The 24,137-nt window shown below is 39.7% G+C and overlaps 1 protein-coding gene across 2 annotated transcripts in view; it reads right to left on the bottom strand.

The window, feature by feature from the left end:
• Positions 1-24,137, bottom strand: part of RAPGEF5 (Rap guanine nucleotide exchange factor 5) — a 225,900-nt gene that overhangs the window by 146,995 nt on the left and 54,768 nt on the right. For both annotated transcript variants that reach the window (XM_049642887.1, XM_049642886.1), the window contains exon 6: positions 14,881-14,947. In XM_049642887.1, the coding sequence (XP_049498844.1) occupies positions 14,881-14,947 (67 nt within the window). The remainder of the gene's footprint in view (positions 1-14,880; positions 14,948-24,137) is intronic.

A 24,137-nucleotide genomic window follows, 5' to 3' on the forward strand; every position in this document is an offset into this window, starting at 1 on the left:
TCTTCTTAACCATCGTGATTTCATGACACCACATACTCTAAGGTTTTTCTCTTTCCTCTCTGACTGCGATTTCTCTTCTCTCAAGGCTCTCCTTTTCTTCTACCTTTACATGTTGATGATCTTTCATGATCTGTCCTTATCCCTCTAGATCCTCCCTTTCTGTTCATTCTCCATAGGCAATCTCATTTACTCACAGTGCTTCAATTCGATCTGCATCTCTAGGGCCTTACAGGTCCATATCCATTCACCTCCTAGACCTAAATATCCCACAAGTAGCTCAAACTCAACATTTCTAAATATGAAGTCACTTTCTTACCACTTTTTCCTATAAAATTTTCTATAAAATTGCTCTATGTCCCATACACCAAATCAGTGAATGGTACCACCATGCCCCCGGGGTCTCAAACCAAAAAGTAAGGTGTCCCTGACTTAGCTCAGCTCACCATGTTTTTTCATTCAATTAATCCCTAATTTATCTCTCTTCAAACCCCATCATTCTTTACAGCAAGACTAATCATCTTACAATATAAATTTTACATTACATCTCTTGCTAAAACAAATTCCTCAAATACTTTCCCACGACACCATGACAGAGTCCACTGTCTAATATGGAATATGTAGTAGTCTTCTGATCTAGTCCTCAGTATTATCTCTGTCTCCATGCCTCCTCTCAAAATCTATGTTTGAAAAAAAGAAAATGCTCTGGCCCTAGTACAACAGAACTTTTGCAATTCTCTGAAAGGGCCATGCTCTTCCTCCAATCTGGGCCTGTGCCTTTTCAGATGCTCTCTGTCTGGAATGCCTCTCCAACTCCACGCTTGTGTGACCATGACTTTCTTGTCCTTCAGGTCTCATCTTTGGTACTGTCTTCTCTTGAGGGCTACCCACCTCCCCCAGTGGCACCAACTCCTCCCTGCCTATGCTCTAGTAACATTTACCTCAATTCTAGCATTATCACAGGCTAGTGAACTTGGGATCCCCAATAGTTTATTACGAGCCCCCTGAAATGAACTCCTTTGCTCATCATTCTGACGCTGGCTCTTGGTACCACCCCTAGTACATATGTTTGTGATCAAGAATAGAAATGAAGTGTTTGTAGTTGCTTCAGAGAAGACTTAGGCGGAACACGATCATAAGCTTCAGATATTTCAAAGGTTGAAGGTAAAACTGAGACCAATGGAGGGAAGTTACAAAAAGGCATGCTTTAGCGCTAAGAACTTTCAAATAATCAGAGCTATCCACAGTGGAAATGGTCTACCACATGAGGTTCAGCTTTATAGGGGAAGGTAAAGATCAAGCACTCAGACCAAAGGATTGTTCCAACAATTTGTTTGACGAATGTCTCCTTTCAGAATCACTCACTACCAAAAGTGAGTAAGCATAAGCCTCCTGCAGGTAGTGGTATCTGTGAGTTCAACAGTAGGTGATGTCACCGTCATCTAACCCACCCAACAGAGATAAAGGTGGTACAAATCTTAACAAACAGATGAAAAATAACTGTTGGGGGCCATTTCCTGGAAATCTCATAAATTTCATAGTGCAAATCAGAGGAGAAGCTACAGATGTACTGGTTGAAAGAAATCTGAAAAGAGCAAGCTAAGAACACTGACATCTTTTCAGAAAAGCATGTGTATCTACTCCTTCAGTTTTCAAAACTGCTCTTACTACTTCTGATCAGATTTCCTCAAAGCTCTAACTGCTGGTCAATACGAATTTCTTGACAAATAAAAATATCACATATATGAAATATATTTTAAATAAACAAGTTGGACATCCTGATTTTAGTTATACTAATGAAATAAAACATTACGTTTGCTTCATTAAATATTTAGTTTTTATGTCTCATTTTTTCCATTTTTTGGTAAGCGCAGAGTATTTTCTTTCTTCTTTTTTAAAAAAATGTTATTTATTTTGAGTGAGAGAGTACATGTGTGCATGCACAAGCGAGGGAGGGGCAGAGAGAGGGAGGGAGAGAGAGAGAATCCCAAACAGGCTGTGCACTGTCAGTGAAGAGCCCAAAACAGGGCTTGATTCCATGAACTGTGAGGTCATGACCTGAGCCAAAATCAAGAGTTGGATACTCAACTGAGCCACCCAGGCACCCCTCATTGTGTTTTTTGGAGGTGAGGTTCTCAACTGCAGATATAGTAGAACTGTCAACACCAGTCAGGTCCCAGAAATTCTAGGCGTCTCCTATCTCTACGGATATTACATTAGAAAGACTTGTATTCGGATGAATTCAGATCAACTAAAATTCCCTGCACTCAGAAAGTCTACCTATCAAAATTGCTAACGTGGGAGGGCTTCCTAGAAGAAAAGATTCAGAGCTCAACATCCAAAAGCCTAAAACGGCAGAAGGAAATCTCCATTTATTTTACATCAACTTTGAGAAGAGTTCTAGGATTCCAGTTTGCAGGGTTGAGTAACAGCCCTCTACCTCAGAGGACTGTTTTTAATTTTTTTTTTAACGTTTATTTATTTTTGAGACAGAGAGAGACAGAGCATGAACGGGGGAGGGTCAGAGAGAGGGAGACACAGTCTGAAACAGGCTCCAGGCTCTGAGCTGTCAGCACAGAGCCCGACGCGGGGCTCGAACTCACGGACCACGAGATCATGACCTGAGCCGAAGTCAGCCGCTTAACTGACTGAGCCACCCAGGCGCCCCAAGAGGACTGTTTTTAGAATTACACTAGTTAACACCCAAAGCATCTGGAACAGTGCCTGACACATAGTGAGTGCTATGTGCTAGTTACCATCATGTTATTATAATTAATATAGTTGAGCTTAATAAATATTATATAAATAAATATCTAGTCCTTAATTTGTTTAATACTCCATAGGCTTAAGCCCCTTCTTCCCACCTGAATTACACTCTTTGACAACCAGTATTGTCTCTGCTTTATTATATTCCACCCACCTAGTTCCTGCTCCTTTGCAACTAGCATAAAAGGGACTGATAGGTTTCATCAAAAAGTTGTGAAGAGTGTTTAAAGTGCTTGTATGTTCAGAATTCTTCAAGTATTAAGAATAAACTTTTAAATTTTCACAGAATTCTGGAGATTTCATAAATGTACGAAGGACAGAATTTAGTTTTAGAAATGCGCTTCCAAACCTCAGAGGTATCCAAAAACTTAACTAGCTTTGAGAGATTAACTGCTACTTTATGATTAAGGAATTATGGGTATGTAACGAGGAATGTGTATTTATTTTATATTTCTGTCATTGCAAACTACCACCTATTTACTGGCTTAAAATGACATCCATTCATCATCTCACACTTCCATAGGTCAGGAGTCTGGGTATAGTGTGGCTCAACCACTATACCACAGGCTATGCCACATGTCTCCTTAGAGACTCACAAGGCCTAAATCAGTGTTTGGGCACAGCCGTGTTCTTTATCACAGGCTCTGGGGGACAATATGCCTCCAGGTTCATTCAGGTTGTTGGCATCATGTAGGTCTTGTGTCTGTAAAACTGAGGTGCTTGTTTCATTGCTAGAACGTGGCCGGCTGCTCTGAGTTTCTGAGTCCCTTGCACATGGGATCCTACTTCTCACATCTAGCAATGCCACACTTAATCCTTTTCGTGCTTGGAATTCTTTCTTACCTTCTCTTCTGCCATTTCTCTTTGACTACCGCCCAGCCAACTTCTTTGTTTTTAAGGGCTCATGTGATTCAGACTGGGTCCACACAGACAATCCAGGTCTGACGACTTACTCATATCTGCAAAATATCTTTTGCCATGTAATGCAATGTTTGCAGATGCCCAGTAATGTATTCATCTTTGGGGGACCATTCTCCCTACTACAGAATAGTAACAGAGACCCTCACAGCCTTCTAAAAAAGTATCCATGAACACCTCTTTAGGGCCTTATCATCACTTGCTAATAGAGCCTAGTTCTAGAAAATGACTTACCTGCTATGAAATCAGAGTATGCCTCTGAGTTCACACAATGGAACCAGAAGAGCTTACGAATCAGTCTGAATGAATTTCTCAATCACTAAACCATATGCAGCCATGTTTACCAGTATTTAATGATTCTGAACAAGTTAAAAATTAAAATACTATTTAACGTAATTGTTCAAATAAGAAGAGGATTTTATAATCAAATCCCAAACTCAACTTGCAGAGACCTATTCAGTAACTATGAAGTATTTTAAGTGAAGAGAATGTGGCAAATTGCTTTTTGAACCCTGAACTGTTATTTTAAATCTCATTTGGACTCTTAATTAATACTTCCTATCTCAAACGTTCCATCTTTCTAATGTGAAGGATAACACACCCAGCTCTGGGGGATTGAAATGTGACAGTGCACGAAAAGCATTAGCAGAATGCCTGCACAAGATAAGAACTCAACAAATATTAGCCAGTCTTAGCCCTTTACCGATGTCTTCCTTAAATCAACAACAGGATAATAAATGGGATCTGCAAGAAAGTTTCTTCAATAATTTCCCCCACCAAGAAGTTCATCTCTGTGTTGTTTACAATAGCAAAAGATTGAAAATAACCACAATGTTCAAAAATAGGAGATAATGAAAACTCCATGGAATGTGATACTTTGGAACCACTACAAATGCCATAGGGGCAGCTTTTCAGCACTGAAAACATACTCCGTAAAAAGTACAGATCACAAAATAAAAGAGTCTCTCTTTTTTTCATAAAAAAGTATACACACAAGAAAAGTAACCTAGGAAGTAATAAACACTTAAGTTAATAATGAGTTACTAATGAGTAGTTTCATTACAGAAATGTTTTCTATTCTGAAATTACTTTCAATTGCGAAGTCTTTATGTTCAAACCAAACTATCCAAGTGTCAGATGAATAAAAAGAACTGCAAACATAACCCACAGTAATGACAACTCACTACCGGCTTTACCATCATTTTGACACTTACAAACATAAGAGTGGAACTCACGTGATTGCTACTCAGTATTCACATAAACTTTCATTATATACTAAGTTCTACAACAATATAACAGAAATTAAGTTAAAATCTACCTTATTCCATCACCACCAAAAACTCAAGTAATTTTCATTTCTTTATATGTCTCCTGGTCCTGCTGCATGTATGGACATATTATAAGAAGCTATTACATGGCCTTAAGGATGCAAAACTACATTTCATGTAAGCAGCTGTAAGAAGTTCTATTTTAAACAAATGCATGAAGTGGCAGTCCAAGACGAAATGTTCATGGATCATTCTTTTAAAACTCTTTCAGCTTCCCTCAGATAAGTTTTCACAGTAACACTTTACAAACACATGAGTGTCACTATACAAATCAATAGCTGAATCGTGTATTTCTATTCCTTGTCAATTAAAAATGTCTTCTGTGTGTTTTGCATATCAAAATGATTTCATTCATCTTGGCAAGAGATACCCCAATACCATAATATACATGAATACACACATGCACACACATACAAACACACACACTTTACTCCTATTCACAGGGATTTGTTGAGACCTCTTTTATTCTTGAATGGGTTCTATACACTCACACTTCCTGAACAAATGCTTTTAAATCAATGTTCCCTCACTGGCATCATTTCGATAGGTGAAACAGCATATATTATGCTGCTTATCAAAATGAAATTCTCAAGGCTAGCGTTAAATGAGAGTACCATATAATCTGAGTATGCACAGATGGTTTCTTTGGAAACAGAGATAACTTAGTAATTAACGTTAAAAGTTGGTGTGTGTGTGTGTGTGTGTACATGTGGCATTTAGGGATTTATTCCCAGGATGAAGAAAACAGTTCTGATATGCAATAGATATAAAACACATAAGCATTTTTTATTGACATAGGATAGGAATCTATCATTTGGCTATCGGTTCAAATATTGAGTCATGGGGGTACCTGGGTGGTCAGTCGCTTAAGAGTCCGTCATCACCTCAGGTCATGATCTCACTGTTGGTGAGTTCAAGCCCCACATCAGGCTTTGCACTGACGGTGCAAAGCCTGCCTGGGATCCTCTCTCCTTCTCTCTCTCTGCCCCTCCCCAACATGTGCTGTCTCTCCCAAAGTGAATAAATAAACTTTAAAAAAAATCTAAAAAAAATATTGACAGTCATGGGTTAGTGAAATGTCACCGAGATCCTACCTGAGGAAAACTGAAGGAGCTTTACTAGCTGTCCACGTGATCCGAGAGACCTACCATCCACAGCCCAAGGCCCTTTGGACACTCTAGCTGATGAGGGTAGTTCTAAAGAACAGTGAGGGAAGGTACTAACAAGTCCCTCGGCTTCTTGTAAATGACAAGAACAATGAATACCATGCCAGATATGTGCTATAATTCTTCTGGTGCCTTTTTGATGTTCTTTGAAATCAGGTCTGCCTTCTAGGGCCTCATTTGACACTTTTTCTCAAAATTCAATCTACTTGGCTTTTCCCCAAATCACACGGTAACTCTTAAACCCCTGGAAACATTGGAGCCAAGGTAATGATTCCAAATAGGAATTTTATGTTCCCTACAGATAAGAAATATAAGGTAACAAGATGTTCATGATCCTGTAGCAGCCAGACAGAACGTTAGTCATTCCCGGGGGGATTAACTTACTTTGTATTCTCTGAGCAAACACGCCCGCTCAAGTCCCTGATAGACTAAGAAAAGGGAGATTAACTACACTCCATTTCTCCATTCCCCAGAAAGGAAGAGGCAGATAGCCAGAAAAAAAAGGGTGAGTGGAAGCTAGCATTTTAGTGTTTTAAAAAATCTATTTCTAAATATGGTAAAAATCATCACTGGATTGTGCTTATCATGTATTAAATGTGACTTAATCTCCCCACTCTCACTAGCCTAAGATTATTCCCAAACCTTGTTAACTTGGCAACAATCTCTTAAGTAGATCTCCAAAATTCTAAGTTTCTAAAGACTCCTCAAAACCCAGATCCCGTGCTACTTCTGCTCCCTCAACTGGTACCATTTTTAAAGTTTCCAATTGAAAAAGTTGTCACTGTTATCTTCAGACACTACTGTTTAAAAGGGAATTTCTCCAATGTACCAAACCCAACGTGCAGATTCAAGTATGAACAGAAGGAATCCTAACCACATCACGTGCTTCCCAAAGCCTGTGAAAGGCACATCCTTATAGAAAAAGACTGAAGCTTCAGGTTGAAAGACTGGACATGGCAAAGGAGAGGAGATCCAAATGTGCAGAAGTAGAACATAAGAATAGGCAACAGCAAAGGAAGGAAAGAGCCAGCAGGACAGACCATCTCGAAAAGTTTGCATCCTTGAGTTCCATTGTGTACTTGATGATACAGGACAACTGCCTGTTCATTAAGACCCAGTTCCTTGTACCTCCATAACAAGTATTTCCCAAGAACTCTAAGGAAAAGACAAACTGGGAGAAGAATCAGACAAAGCCCCAAGTTAGGTGCAGGTCTTAGTGAATGAGACTCAACTAGGTCTGTTCTACCTAGAAAGTAGGATCCAAAATGGAGAAAAAGTGAAAACAAGACTTAAACTACAAAGAATGCTAGAAATCATGTGAGAACAAGTTCACAGGTGATGTGAAAACTGATGGCGTTAAGTCACAACTTCTGGACACTGAGCAGGGAAAAATGTTTTTGTGACAGTGACAAACAGTCAGTTAAAACCATGTTTTTTGTTCCTGTAAAAAGAAAGTTCATAGCAGGTTTCTTTTTCTCTAAACTTTCACCCAACATTATATATCCTAGCATGAATTTTTGCTTGGAGGGCGGGGGGTGGGGGGGTGCTTCATTTGCTTCAAGGTCTTCTAGAACTTTTAGCAGACACTCCATTTATAATTTGGGTTTGGTTGGTGAGATTTTTTTTTTTCAGCTCAGTGGTATTTCTCAGAGAATGATACTGTACCTGAAGACCCTATGAGAAGGAATTTAGAAATTCCATTAAAAGCATCATATGTAGGGGTGCCTGGGTAGGTCAGTGCTTAAAGGCCTCAACTCTTGATTTTAGCTGAGGTCATGATCTCACTGTTGTGAGATTGAGCACCATGTCAGGGAGCCTGCTTAAGATTCTCTCTCCCTCTGTCCCTCCCCTACTCATGCACATATGCTCATTCTCTCTCCTCTCTCTCCAAAAAAAAAAAAAAAAAAAAAAAAAAGCATCATATGCAGAGCTTTTAGGATAAAGTTGGATGAACTGAAGAAAATGAACAAATGGATAGAGTAGAAACATACAGAGAAACCATCTAAACTGGTAAGAATGATAAACTAAATCAGCTCTGAGAAGGAATACAAGGTAGTAAGAGTGTCTAGTTAATAGTCCCAGAGTTTTAGATTTTGTCCTTCTCCTCTTTGATCTCTCTTCCTAAACTTGCAACACTTGATTTGTAATTTTAATTCATCTCTCAAGGTATGGCCACAAACCCTCCATCACTACCACCACCAGGTTAATGTTTTATTGCAGACATTCAACCCTGTTCTTTCTCACCATCTAAGTGATGGCTGACTTCAGGACCAAGCAGCACAGAGTACCACACCACATGCCCCCTCTCCTTTTGTAAGTGCCACTAATGTAACCATACCACCAAACAGGCATCTAATATACATAATTCACAATGTAGCCTAACTCGCATTACTTCAGTGGCTTGACAATTAGACTGTGTGAACAAAAATCACAAATTTCACTCAATTTGTGTTTTCTTATCTCTACAATTTCCATCATGAAAATTATTCTAAAGAAAGAGAAACAGCCTGGTAGGGTTTGTTTTGGATGTTGGTCTTAAGTAAGAGATAGAAGCCTAGAATCAGCTTTATCTCTTACTCAAGGATGCTCATGTTTCCATTTCCTTTCTTTGAACGTTTCCAAGTACTCTTGGTTCTTCTCAAAATTTAGCTTACTTCATAAATTTACATCCTAAGAACTATGGCTTTCACACCCATACTTAATTCACTATAAATTCTCCCCTACATTTAGTTTACCCTGGATTGTAACAAAAACATAAAAGCTGTATCATCAGTTCTGAATGCTTTTGTCATGAACACTGTTAGAATTCACGTTTAAAAATAAAATAAAATAAAATAACATAATGCTGAGAACTTCAAGGATAGGAGCAGGTAGGTTGTAATTCAAGGGCTCTTTTCAGTTGTTCAGCTTTAACAAACCAACGGAGATTCACAGTAAATGAGAAAGAAAAGGTTTTCAAGTTATCAAAGTTTGTAGGGTCAGAAGATATCAGAAAAGCAGCTAAGGTGCTGAGGCAGAAACCGTACGTACAAACAGGGAAACTCTTTCCCGATAATAATGCCCAGAGTGTTTCTGGAGACATTCTATAATGCAAGGAGTCTACTCGAGCCATGTTCTTTTCCCCTCAACTGAAAACCTCTTACAGAGTCTTACTGTTAAGGTTTTGGGATGTTAGGTACTTGGGAGAGTAGCTCTTTCCTGAAAATCACCAGAAACATGGCTAGAACATTTTTATCATTCATGTTTATGTAAATTTAACAACTGTAAATCTGACTGAGTCATCATGACAATTTTATTTCTACATATGCACTGTCTTCTTATGTTCCTTTAATATAAAAACTGACTTGTGAGATTTTCTTCCAGGGTAGAATATCAGGGTAGGTATTGTTTTTTTTAGAGGACGGGACCTTTCCCTTGATGAACCAAAGGTGGAATAATAAACTACTGGGGTTAAAGAAATGAACGATTTCTTATAAGACCACATATACAAAGCTCTCAAGTTTGATAACAAGAGAATAAAACAGCACAGAAAACTGTACTGCTGGAGATTACCACCCCCTTTGTAATACCCCCAGACACAAACCCTTGAAGAGCATATTAACAATTCCACATTGTGTGTCACTTTTTTTTTTTTTTAATTTTTTTTTCAACGTTTTTTATTTATTTTTGGGACAGAGAGAGACAGAGCATGAACGGGGGAGGGGCAGAGAGAGAGGGAGACACAGAATCGGAAACAGGCTCCAGGCTCCGAGCCATCAGCCCAGAGCCTGACGCGGGGCTCGAACTCACGGACCGCGAGATCATGACCTGGCTGAAGTCGGACGCTTAACCGACTGCGCCACCCAGGCGCCCCTTGTGTGTCACTTTTGCTCTTTAATGTGTTTGGGGGTTATGGTGGATGAGAACTGATGTGCATAAATATTCTCCTTCCTACATGGTGTTTGCACCTATGTAACAAAGTTTTGATACCACTGACAATAGGAATGACTACATTGTGAACACATGAGGCACAATGGTTCCTTCACAAAGGCTTATACAATGCATGGAGGACTTTTAGAACTTAGATATGGTCCAGTCCAACCACTTAACCAATGACACATTGTTGGAAGAATTAAGAATCAAGGTCCTCAATTTCAGTTCAATGATATTTTCACTATCCTAGACCAATGACCCATGGATTTAAAGAGATGAAATTTTCTTCTCTGTACTTTATTCTCATCGCTAATTACCATTACACCTATACCTTACCTCAATCCATTCAATCTTTTAGCTTGGAGATTATTCCAGTAAGATCACTTCAACCAAATATTTAGCAAATGCTTTGCTGTCTATCCCACCTTTTCAGAGGCTCTCTTTTTAAAAAAAATTTTTTTTTTTGATGTTTATTTATTTTTGAGTGGGAGAGAGACGGAACACAAGCTGGGGAGGGGCAGAGAGAGATGGAGACACAGAATCTGAAGCAGGCTCCAGGCTCCAAGCTGTCAGCACAGAGCCCAATGTGGGGCTCAAACTCAGATCATGACCTGGGTTGAAGTGGGAGACTTAACCGACTGAGCCACCAAGGCACCCCTGAGTGGCATCGTTGAATTTTATTTTCATGGTATAAACCATTCAGTTATTTCTCTCTCATGGTCCTCTCATCTTCCTACTTACCGTGGATGCTCCCCAAGACCCTACCTCCCACCCTGCTCTTCAAATGACAACCTCTCTGTGACTGGTTCTTGTAACTTTAGCCCCAACCTCCCTAAGCTCCAGATTCACATGTCCAGGTATTTCTTGAATATTTATATAGTTTATGTTTCTATGTCCTCAAACTCAGTGTGTCCAAACTCTGTATGTTTCCTTCCAAGTATTTTACTCAATTTCCTACGATTATCATCACTTTTCCATTCATTCTGACTCCTCTTCCACCTTCACCTAGTCCTACTGATTTTTTAAAAATTCTCTGTGGTCGCTTTTGAACTCATTTTTCTTTCCGTTCCCACAAATACCACAATAAAGTCGGTTTTTGTCAGCCTTTCAGTCTCCCCTCTTCAACTCATCTCTTTTCTTTTTTTTTTTTAAAGTAAGCTCTACACCCAACCTGGGGGCTTCATCTCACAACTTTGAGATCAAGAGTCTCATGTTCCATCAACTGAGACAGGTGTCTGTCATCTTTCTTTTTTCTTAAATGTCTAGTCCATAATGCTAATCTGTTGTTCAAAATGTCTTTCACTTTTCTTAGCCGGGACTTTCTTCTCCAGCCAGTTGGCATCTCAGTATTCTCCCTTTCTACTTTCTCATCCCTCCACCTGCACACAATAAACCCCACTGCTAGAGTATACATCTTCCTAATTACCACATGTTCAAACCCTGACTGTCTTCAATGGTAGTTCAAGTCTCTTCAATGAAGCTTTCTGTTACTGTTCTTGAATCTACTATCTATACACCACTCTATTCAGTACTCAAATGCCAATTGCTTTGTACCTTAACTCTGTGTTTGTCTTCCTGGTATGGCTGTAGGAAACATCTTACATATCTTTGCTGCTTCTGCAACTATCCCAATAATATATTACATTACCAAGAAAATGAGGCATGGTAGTTAAGAAAACATAATTAGGAAGTAGAAAATTCCAACTTTAGATCCTGGCTTTGCTCCTTTTTAAGTGAGTGACCTTGGGCAATTTACTTAACCTCTACAAGCTTTCCTATCTATACAACAGGGATAATGCCACCTACTTCATAGGGTTGTTGTGAAGTTGAACAGAATGTGTATGTATGTGTATGTACAAACAAACACAATGTTTGACACAGTATCTGGTCCATAGTGAATGCTTTTTAAACGGATGGCTATAACGATTTTGCACACAACAGGCACTCCTCTTTGGTCAATATTTTAAACTGCATAATCTACAGATTCAGTGTAATCCCTGTCAAAATTCCAATGGTATTTTTCACAGAAATAAGAACAAACAATTCTGAAATTTCTTTGGAACCACAGAAGACCCTAAAAAGCCAAAGCAATCTTGAGAAAGAAGAACAAACCTTGAGTCATCATGCTCCTTGATTTCACACTATTGACAAAGCTATAGTAATCAAAACACTATGGTACTGGCATAAAAACAGACACACAGATCAAATGAAGAGAATAAAGAGCTTAAATAAACCAATCCATACATGGTCAATTAATGTACAACAAAGAATATACAATGAAGAAAGGATGATCTCCTCAATAAATGGTGCTGGAAATACTAGACTGCTGCATGCAAAAGAAACTAGATCACTCTTACATCATACACAAAATTCAATTCAAAACAGATTAAAGACTTGACTGTAAGACCTGAAACACCATAAAATTCCTAGAAGAAAATATAGGCAGTAACTCCCTTGACATTGGTATTGGCAGTGATTTTTAGGATATAATACCAAAAGCAAAAGCAACAAAAGCAAAAGTCATTAAGTGGAACTATTAAATTAAAAACCTTCTGCACAGCAAAGGGAAACCAACAAAATGAAAAGGCAACTTACTGAATAGGAGAAAATATGTACAGTCATATATCTGATAAATATTTACAAGTCACATATCTACCAAAATATATTAAGAACTCATACATCTCAACAGCAAAAAACCAAACAATCCAACTAAAAGTGGGCGGAAGACCTGAATAGTACGACAAACAGATGGTCAACAGGTAATTGAAAACATGCTCAACATCACTAATCGTCAGGGAAATGCAAATCAAAACCACAGTGAGATATTACCTCATACCTATCAGAACAGCTATCATCAAAAAAAAAACAAAAAACAAAAAACAAGAAATAACAAATGTTGAGAGGATATAGAGAATAGGGCACTGTTGTGCACAGCTCATGGGAATGTAAACTGGCATAGCCACTTTGGAAAACAGTATGGAGGTACCTCAAAAGATTAAAAATAGAACTACCATATGATCCAACAATTCCATTTTTGGGTATTTATCCAGAGAACACAAAAACATTAAAAGATATGTGCACCCCTAAGTTCACTGCAGCATTATTTACAATAGCCAAGATATGGAAATAACCTACATGCCCACTGATGGATGAATGGCTAAAATAGATGTGGTATCTACATGCAATGGAATACTTCTTTGCCATAAAAAAGAATGAGATCTTGCCATCTGTGACAACATGGATGGAACTTGAAGCATTTTACTAAGTGAAATCAATCAGATAAAGAGAAATAGCATGGGATCTCACATATACTTGTAATCGAAAAACAGTAACAGCAACAACAAAAAACAAGCTCATAGATTGGTGGTTGCTAGAGGTGAGAAATTCGGGGGTGGGAACAACAGGTAAAGGGAGTCAAAAGGTACAAATTTCCAGGGCACCTGGATGGCTCAGCCACTTAAGCATCTGACACTTGGTTTCAGCAGGTCATGATCTTGTGGTTTGTGAGTTTGCGCCCCACATCAGGCTCTGCGTTGACAAGGCAGAGCCTGCTTGGGATTCTCTCTCTCCCTCTCTCTCTGTCCTACCCCTGCTCATGCTCTCTCTCAAAATAAACTTAAAAAAAAAAAAAGGTACAAACTTCCAGTTATAAAATAAATATGTCATGGGATGTATTATACAGCTTGGTGACTACTGGATATATGAACAGTTGCTAACAGAGCAAATCTTAAAAGTCCACAACACACAAAAAAAATTCTGTCACTATAGATGGTGACGGATGTTAACTAGACTTATTGTGGTGATCATGTTTCAATATATATATACAAATATCAAATCATTAGGTTATACACCTGAAACTAATGTAACATTGTATGTCAATTATACCTCAATGAAGAAATTTTAAATAAAAAATGGCAAAGGTCATGTTAAATCTTTTTAACATGCTTCAAGATTCCATTTCACATGAAGTTTTTATACTACCAATCACTGTATTTAGTCAAAAACTACTTTTTTAAGCTATATTCCAGAACAGTAGGAAAGGCAACTTTCAACTTTCAAGCTGTGTGCATAGATGCTAAGGCCTGGTGTATAAAACTCTGTGAAAGATCAGTTTCATCCATGTACATAATCCAGCATAATTTTCGGCAATTACCATTTCAATAATGCAGTTAAAGCACAACTAGAGAATCTTTGGGAAGGCTAGAAAAATTTCCAGAAAGCCAAACCAATGGATAAAGACTTTAACAGATAGGATTACTAGAGCCTGTCAAAAACTAGGACTCAGTGACCAGCAACCACAGCTTGCTTTTTGTGTTAAGAAGGGCATACATGACCTTTTCTTCAACTAACAAGGCAATTACCCACTCTGATTAGTGGCTTAAAGAACAATGAAAATGTTGCAACCTAGTACATTAGAAACCAACCTTTTGTTGGTTGAGGTAATTCTTTTTTTTTTTTTTCTAATGAAACCTGTCGTCTTTTCTCCTTTGTGCAACAGGTCACAACATTCCCTAGGTTAAGTCATACTGTATTTTAAAAATCAACTATCACGCCTCCACTAAGGTTCCAGGAACTTTCCACTAGGAATATATATGTATGATCTTGCTGGAGAAGTTGCATTGAGGGTAGTAAGTCAAAGTCATGTCTTCTTTTGCCTTGATGTGGGCCTCCCACATCGATGTGCAACCACAGAGCAAGTGTCTTTCTGCACTGCTACCCAAACTGCCTCCCTTTGAAGACCCTGGCCCTCATTATTTTCTGCACCCTTAGGCAGGGAAACTGCAAGGCCTTACCGCAGACGTTAGACGGGCAAGAATTTCATCACTGCTTTCTTCTGAGTCTTCAATTTTCTGATGAGACCTGTGAAAAACCAAGAACAATTTACTTTTAGCTCAAATTTATCTACCAAGTTATGGAGAACACATGACAAATAAGGACATAATTGTATAATACATTAGTGAAAGTACCCATGCAAATAACGTGGTGTCAATAATGCCCGGGGACACAACTCTGTTGCAGCCCAACTGTTCCTTCAAACTCAATTAGCAAGAACCTCTTTATAATATACCAGTTAAACCCCGAGCATAGAGTATGTGTTTCCTAATGATGTCACAGAATAGTCCTGACATGATAGATTTACAAATGTGGGCATGCACGAAGCATATGCAGATGTGAATGGGAGGTGGTTAGGTACTGAAGTTCCCTCCTAGTCTAAATCCAGATTTTGAAAATCTGAAACATGCATTTCCCACTACATTTGAGTTTCACCCAAAACAGATTTGTTTTGAAATGGTCTATTACAGACCTAATACTGTGACAGGAATTATGTGGAATACAATAGCAGCAGAAGTACGGCACTCCTTTTTAATATACCCAAGCCCAGTTGAGAAGCCAAGAAAAATATGCATATGTAAATAACTAAAGAGACATACAACATATGATATAAGATCAGTTTGTTTAGGAAAATCACCTTTGTAAGGTAATTTGTGAAAACATTTTCACCACATAAATGTATATACTAACATATAAAATTACCTACTCCTTTTTTAATTGAAGTATATTTGACACAATATTACGCCAGTTTCAGGTGTACTAAAATTATCTACTTAAAGCAAACTTTATAAAATGAAACTTTTTCTTCCTGTTTGGTCAAAGAAAAAAATTAATGCCAACTGAATATATGTAATTGTCTCCCAGATCTATTTCCACAGCAATCCCTTTCACCACGTTCTGTGGATTTGGAGGGATTGGTGGTAATTGCCCTGCAGGGCAGTGTTATCAGAACGGCAATCCAATGATTGATTTCAATCTTGAAAACTGCAGTGGGCCAGCCTAAGCGCTTGCCTCGCAGGGCAGGAGGGCTAAGGAGAAGCTCTTTAAGAAGGGAAAAGCGAGTCGGATCAATTCTGGCATTGGCTTCCTGTTTCTACGTTTTTAAAACCTTTTACAGGAAAAAAAAAAAAAAAAAACAACCCTCTAAATCAGAGCAGTGAATGAAAAACTACCACCTTTACAAGAACTGCATGATACAGGTACGAAGCAGTGTTGATGTTGTCAAGTAACTTAATTACCTGTGCTGCAAAGTGTTTGAAATGTTAGCTAATAACCTGCCTACTAAAAACAGTGGGAACTGAGCATTCTAACTTCCCTTACTCCCAAAAAAGCAAGTTACCCTGATAACGAATACCTGGAACAATGAACTCCATTATTAAAATGATCTATTCACAAGGTTTCCACATACACGAAGTTATACTGAGAAGAGACTCGTAACCCCTTATAACCTAAGCCAACAAACCAGGTTTCTATGATTACGCTGAGGTGACTGAACATATGTGACAGGAAATTAAGAGCCAAACGCACTGGGCACAAGAGCACCAAGCAAGGGCTTCGGCACCCGTCTACACCTGCAGTGAAGCAGGGGCTGGTCATGCCAGCTCACGTTTCTCAGACCCCAGCACATAGCTCAATGATTAGTTCACAGGCATGAGGTATTTTGCACCAGCACAGATTCCGTCATGAAGGTGTTTTCAACAAACTGCTGAAAGGAACTCAAAATTCCAAGGCAAGTTCTTATGTGTGTGACTGATAATGACTGTTTCATGAGTAATGGCTGAGCCATTGCCGGCTTATTGACAAATAATCGAATCCCCGTTCAGGAGCAGAACTACCTATCGTCATTCTTCCAGCACAAAACATACCTTGGCAAAATGAGGTTTGTTTGTTTTTTAATGTCTATTTATTTATTTTTGAGAAAGAAAGAAAGAGAGAGAGGCAGAGAGAGAGAGAGAGGGAAACAGAGAATCCAAAACAGGCTCTGCATTGTCAGGGTGGAGCCCGATGCGGGACTTAAACTCACAAACCATGAGATCATGACCTGAGCTGTGACCAAAAGTCACTTAACTAACTGAGCCACCCGGGGGCCCCCGACAAAAATTGTTTAAGAAATATGTGTGGGAAATATGTGTAAGAAAGACAGACAGATGACCTCCCAGGAACTGTCCTGCAGCCCTAATCCCATTGTTATCACCACAACACCACGATTTGTGACCAGAGCTCCCAAGTCTTTCTCCAGCCCCTGTGCCTCCTGTGAGCTCACCTTTTTTTACCATCTGCCTTCCAAGGGGCAGTGGGAAGCAATTCCAGGAACCTTATTTTCACCCACTTGGGGATCTTACAGGCTCCTTGAAGTCAACATAACTCCCATTGTACTTCTATTGCCTCTTGCCTTCACTGGTTCTACAAGCACCTCTCACGGCTCAGCTCCATGCTCACTCTGTGGCCATTCCCTCTGTTTCCTTCAGTTCCCCCCTGTTAAGCCTCACTGACAAGGGAAGTAGAAGCCCTCTACTTCTCTTGCACAAACTTTTCTTATCTTCTAGCCAACTTTTTTGTCTCTGGCTTCTCCTCTTGTGCCCAATCTGCTATAGATACTGGGATTATCTTTCTATAACTCAGACCTGGTCCTGCTCTTCTTAGAGTCCAAACCAGGGATTACCCTAGTGCCTACTGAAAGGTCTAGAATTCAGAAATACTCTTCCTTTCCTGCTAATGGGCCCCATCCCCCCGCCCCCTCCCATACCATCAGGCACCTGCATCTGACATGGCATAGAGAAAGGTCTTAGGAGCAGGTCTGGTAGTAACAGGCCAACAGTGGAAGAGCTTAGAAAGAGGGAAGGGTAAAATTAAATTTAAAAAAAAAAGGAAAAAAAGAAAAAAAGAAGAAAGAGGGAATGGTAACACCTAACCACTCTCCTTCCTCACCACTTCCTCTCATTCCTCACCACTATGTTCCCTCCCCAGCTCTATGCCAAAATGCCCAGAAATACCAGACTCTCTTTCCCTAGCAAATGTATTTTTATGAAATAAGACAAATTCTGATTTTACGTGTGTAAATACAGGTTAGTGCAACCCAGTGAGGACAAAGTTCTCACAATGAAACAGGGCAAGGGAGAATAAAGAAAGGAATCTACTGTAATACTTGTACAGTTTCCCATTATTATGAAAGGCAATCAGTGTACAGGAGAGGAAGAGAGAAGCTCTGTGTGTTTGTCAGTGCTTAGAGATGGGAAGCAAAGAAACCCTGGCTAGAATCAGCAGGTAATGGCAGTGACAAGTGACAGGAGACAGAAAGAGAAAGGGAGTGACCCCAGGAAGGAAGACCCATCCCAGAGTGCTTGGGCCAGCAGGAAGCTCGGGCCCATCACGCACTACAAATTTATAAATTCCCATGGCTGCTTCTCAACGTCGCTGCTTACCAACAACTTAAGTCAGGCCCAGTAATTCTCCAACAGAAAGTACTGAGTCCTGCTACTGTGGGCAGATGTCCTCAGAAGCTTTAGAGGTCTGCAGTATCTAAGGGTGCCAATATGAGGACACAGGAATAGCAAAAGCTGCCTTTGTCCCTTTAACCATCCAACAGAACACATGATCATTCTACCCAGTCCCCACCGAAAACAAAACCAAACCAATCCAATCCCTGCCCTCTCTACAATCTTCCTCACCTTAGTCAATGACAACCCCATCCCCCCAGCTGTAAGTCATGCTTGATCCCTGCTCTCTTGTACTCCACACTGTAGGCATCCTAAAATCCCACTGGCTCTATCTTCAAGGTGTATCTCCCATTTGACCACTTCTTACCACCTCTATCACCACCACCTCTGTTGTCCCAGGCACCAGATCTCTTACCCAGACCCAGGAGCCAGAGTGGTCATGTTAATATGTAAATTAGATCATGTTCCTCTTCTGCTCAAAATCCTCCACTGACTCTCCATGTCCCTCAGTATAACACACAAGTCTTGACATTGGCTGACACTTCTCCCTCTCTTCACACTTGCTTTGCCTTCAATGCTTCCGCCTTAGACCTCTGCACTGGCTACCCTGTAGAATCTTTGCACTGTTCCCCTAGAACACTTCCCTCAGATATCACCTCCCGTAGGCCTTCACATCCTCGAGGTCTCTCAGCTTCTTGAAGAGGCCTTTCCTGACCCATATCGATATCCCTCATTTCTTACTTTATGTATCTTCATAAAGTTTTCTACCTCTAACCACATAAATCTGTTTATTTATGAAATGTCTGTCCTCCCCTACTAGACTACAGGCTCCATGGGAATACAGACTTCTGTTTTGTTCACGGTTACATCCCCCAACACTTAGAACACAACCTAGTACCTAAGAAGCATCCGTATATAACTGTTGAATAAATGAACTGAGTACCTGCAACTTCAAGAGAGGCTCTGCTATGAATCACCATCCTGGGACGACTGCTGCACAAGGTATTAGCTTGTTATCTATGGTCGGTGCAACTGAAGAACCCTGCTTATACTCAAGAACACTTTCCCTTAGCTGCTCCATTCTCCCAGTTCCCTGCAGCAATTCTGTCTTTCAGTGACCTGCTATTCATTCAAATTCAACAATGACTTTCTTAATTCAAATACCAAAGATCTAGTGACTCTGAAAATCTCTTAAATGAAGTAATAGCAATAAAGGTGAGGATCACCCCCACCTCCTCATCTTCCTCTAACAAATAATTGGTGTAGACTTAGTGACAGTTTTCAACCCAGCCAACTATTTGACAATCATTTGCACAATTCATCCTGCAGTAGGAAAGAACAGGAAGTCTCCACCCAAGAGTGTCTCCCAACACAAACTCTCAGCTCTGAAGGTTAAATAGTCACCCTGTGTTGAGTTCCAATAAAGAGTCTTAGGAGGCATCACACAGGGCCTGTTATCTGGGCAATGGAATTTGTTTTATACCAGTCAGGCTCAAGATAATTTCTAACAACTTGGATTTAACTGGTACCTGTTCAGGACTTCCCAAAATTCCCTTAGTGAGAATTCCTTCGTGAAAATTAGTATAATGGATTTGAGATTATTCCAACTAGGTTTTTTTTTTTTAATTTATGTTTATTTGAGAGAGAGTATGAGTGGGGGAGGGGAAGAGAAAGAGGGAGACTCAGAATCCAAAGCAGGCTCCAGTCTTGGGGCTCGAATCCATGAACCATGAGATCATGACCAGAGCCAAAGTCAGATGTTTAGCCAAGTGAGCCACCCAGGCTCCCTTAATTAGGTTTTTAAAAATATGTCTCCCTCTCTGTCTGACCCTCCCCTGTTCATGCTCTGTCTCTCTCTCAAAAATAAATAAACATTCAAAACAAAAAATTAAAAAAAAAAGGGGGGTGCCTGGGTGGCTCAGTCGGTTGAGCCTCCGACTTTGGCTCAGGTCATGATCTCACAGTCTATGAGTTCAAGCCCCACGTCGGGCTCTGTGATGACAGCTCAGAGCCTGGAGCCTGCTTCGGATTCTGTGTCTCCCTCTCTCTCTCTGACCCTCCCCTGTTCATGCTCTGTCTCTATCTCAAAAATAAATAAACATTAAAAAAATTTTTAAAAATAAAGCTTGCTAAGGGTGCCCAGGTGGTTCAGTCAGTTAAGCATCCATCTCTTGATTTCAGTTCCAGTCATGATCTCACTGTTGAGACTGAGCCCTGTGTTTGACTCTGTGCTGACAGCATAGAGCCTGCTTGGGATTCTCTCACTCCCTGTCTCTCTGTCCCTCCCTGCCTCATGCTCTCTCTCCCTCTCTCAAAAAATAAACATTAAAAAAATAAAATAAAGCTTGCCATACATCTTCTATATAAGAGACAGAACCCACATTCCTCAACCAGATTTTACCAAAACATTTTGTGCCTTAAGATTCAAGAGCAACCAACACCATCTTGGAGTTAGAAAATCCTGCTTTATTTTTACCTGGAAGAAGTTTCCTGGTATTTCAGGGTGGAAAACTGGAAGCATTCTATTACAGAAGTAGTATCCAAATAATACCACTTTACATTTGCATGTTGATACAACTTCAAAAATGCACATGTTCTGTCTATCCATCTAGGTCTCACTACTGAATAGCATATGTGGGCTCCCAAGAGCTACCACAACACAAAACACTGCTCCTATAGGAAACTGTGTGAAATGTCTATTTTATGGTTGTTGGAGTGCAAAGATTTGGAGTAATTCAAGAAGTGGAGACTGCGTAACTAGCACATGCCAAGCCAGCTGAGGTGTTATCCATGACCTTCCAGACATACCTGTGCCAACACTATATTGAGCACAGGCATGCTGCACATTACAGAGGACCCTAACAGGAGATGTGGCCTCAGCCAGATTTCCCATAAAATGCTATTCCTGTCCTCCCAGGGGTTTCATTTGTGTCTGGGTGATTCTTGTACACACATAACACCTTGACCTTCACACTGAACAGAGATATTCTAGATCGGGACCTAAGGAGGGTGGAGAACACACCTATCTCCAAATCAGAATTCTAACAGGGCAGAGTCCATTGCAGGGGGATGTCAGACAGGCCTGTTCACTACTTCCCACCATCGCCCCCCAACAAAGCCGAGCTGATATTAAGTTGCCCTGTGTTATTTGGTTTAGAGAAACTAGAGGGAAACACAACATTCAGGATGGACCTGAGACCACCTTTTGTTAGAGTCTGATGAAATTATAGAGCATGGAAAAAACCAGAACCAAGACAAACTGTACAGGAATCTTTCAAACATGATCCCACAACAAATAGGAGATGCCCAGCACACACATGTATGAAAACAAAATAAAACATTCAGTGGGTTTAGCAAAATCCATCTTTAAGATCCTTTGCCAACACAAGGGAGCCACTTAGCCTGATCTATGATTGTCAGAGGCCACTTCTTGGGAGAAGGGATAGCCAGGGTGAGATTCTGATGCATAATGAGTGGCCCTGAAACTGCAGCAGGGTTATCGGGACCAGGAAGTGGGAAATGGCAGGAGATAGAGCCAAGGCCAGACTAATCAGGGCCTCATTTGATACTGTTAAAGAGCTTTTGTTTTGTGCTGAGGGTTATGAACTTTGGCTATAAAGCAAATAAGCTGGATGGAGAAGTAACTAGAAGAGGAAATAAGATCAAAGGTAGGTTGGTTTCTTGTTATTATGATTGAGGGAATCATTTGTTTGCTGAAGGTGAATAGCCAACAGAGAGAGATGGAAAAAGCAGGAAAGGGAAGTCTCCACGGAGATATAGGACCCATAGCCCAGTGAGAAGAAGGAGTCTTGAGTACAAAGAGGAGCTCTTTCTTCCACCAACCTGAGAAGTCAGCTGATGATACCACAGCTCATATTCCCCAGGGACAACCCATATGGGTATGGGTTCCATACTTGCTGTCAGGAAAGGAAACTTCAGGAACTTTCTCTTACAGAAATATTTCCTGGGCTAGGTTTGAAATTTTTCTTCCTTAGAAATCATTGACACCAGGGGCGCCTGGGTGTCTCAGTCGGTTAAGTGTCCACTTTCGGCTCAGGTCATGATCTCACAGTTCATGGGTTCAAGCCCCACATCGTGCTCTGTGCTGACAGCTCAGAGCCTGGAGCCTGCTTCAGATTCTGTGTCTCCCTCTCTCTCTGCCCCTCCCCTGCTCATGTTCTGTCTCTCTCTCAAAAATAAATAAACATCAAAAAAAAATTTTTTTAAGAAATCACTGATACCAAATCCTAGACACTACCAAAAGGAATGCTCCTCAAGGATCACAGACTCACTCACCACCATATTTAATACCTAGTGATCCCAGGAGGGTAAAAAAGGTGTCATACTGGACACTCAAGCACTGTCCCTTCTATAACATCTATATTCTGGACATATCTGTTTTGCTTAACAAAGCAAATTCTTATGACAAAGAAAAAGTGGGATGGTGGAAGAATGAGAATTCGATTTTTCTTGAGATCTTTGATGTCATGAATACAAATACCTATTCAATCTTCTAAAGAGAACTTAATTTTTCATAGGCTGGGGCTACTAGTTGGGCTTACAGAGGCAATTTACCAAATACTACTAAAATGTGATTGTGACAGGCTTCACTGAGGGTCCAGGATATATTTGAATAAAATTAGTTATTACTAATATCTATTTTTTACATTTTACTTTATTTTTAAATTTTATTTAAATCCAATTTAATTTTAAATTTTATTTAAATTTAAATTTATTTAAATTTATTTTAATTTAATTTATTTATTTAAATTTTATTTATTTAGTTAACATATAGTATAATAATGATTTCAGGAGCAGAATCCAGTGATTCATCACTTGCATACGACACCCAGTGTTCATCCCAACAAGTGCCCTCCTTAATGCCCATCACCCATTTAGCTCATTCCCCCACCCAACACCCCTTCAGCAACCCTCAGTTTGCCCTCTGTATTTGAGAGGTCTCTTCCTGTTTTTTTCTTATTTTTCTTTCCCTCCCCCTATGTTCATCTGTTTTGTTTCTTTAATTCCATACATGAATGAAATCATACGGTATTTTTCTTTCTTGGACTTATTTCTCTTAGCATAATATATTCCAGTTCCATCCACATTGATACAAATGGTCTTTTTGCATTTCATATTGAAGATTTCAGGATTAATCGTTAATATTTAATGAAACAGCCAAATTTCAAATGCTAGCACAACCAGGCCTAAAAGTTCAGTTTTTTCTTAAAATTCCTGTACTACTTTTAAATAATGATGTTCTCTGATAAAAATATGCAATCTGTTCCCACACCTACAATAAGCCTTTTCTGTAAACAATGGAAATTTTGGAGGGCTTAGTGTTTCCTTGGGAGAGGGGGTGATGAGTAATAACAAAGACTAAGACCAGCTGATTTTATAGCATTTTTTATAAAAACAATTTAAAATAGTAAATGGAAATTTTCTTCACCTATGATCCTAATACAAAACTTACGCCAAGTTCCATCATGAAATTTTTTTGAGAAATACTAAAAAAAGGTTTCCTCATCCAGTATTAATTTCCTCTTCCCCGGGGCGCCTGGGTGGTTCAGTCGGTTAAGCGTCCGACTTCGGCTCAGGTCATGATCTCGCGGTCTGTGAGTTCGAGCCCCACGTTGGGCTCTGTGCTGACAGCTCAGAGCCTGGAGCCTATTTCAGATTCTGTGTCTCCCTCTCTCTCTGACCCTCCCCTGTTCATGCTCTGTCTCTCTCTGTCTCAAAAATAAATAAACGTTAAAAAAAAAAATTAAAAAAAATTTCCT

The sequence above is a fragment of the Panthera uncia genome, chromosome A2, assembly GCF_023721935.1.
Source record: "Panthera uncia isolate 11264 chromosome A2, Puncia_PCG_1.0, whole genome shotgun sequence".
In the NCBI taxonomy this organism is placed as follows: Eukaryota; Metazoa; Chordata; class Mammalia; order Carnivora; family Felidae; genus Panthera; species Panthera uncia.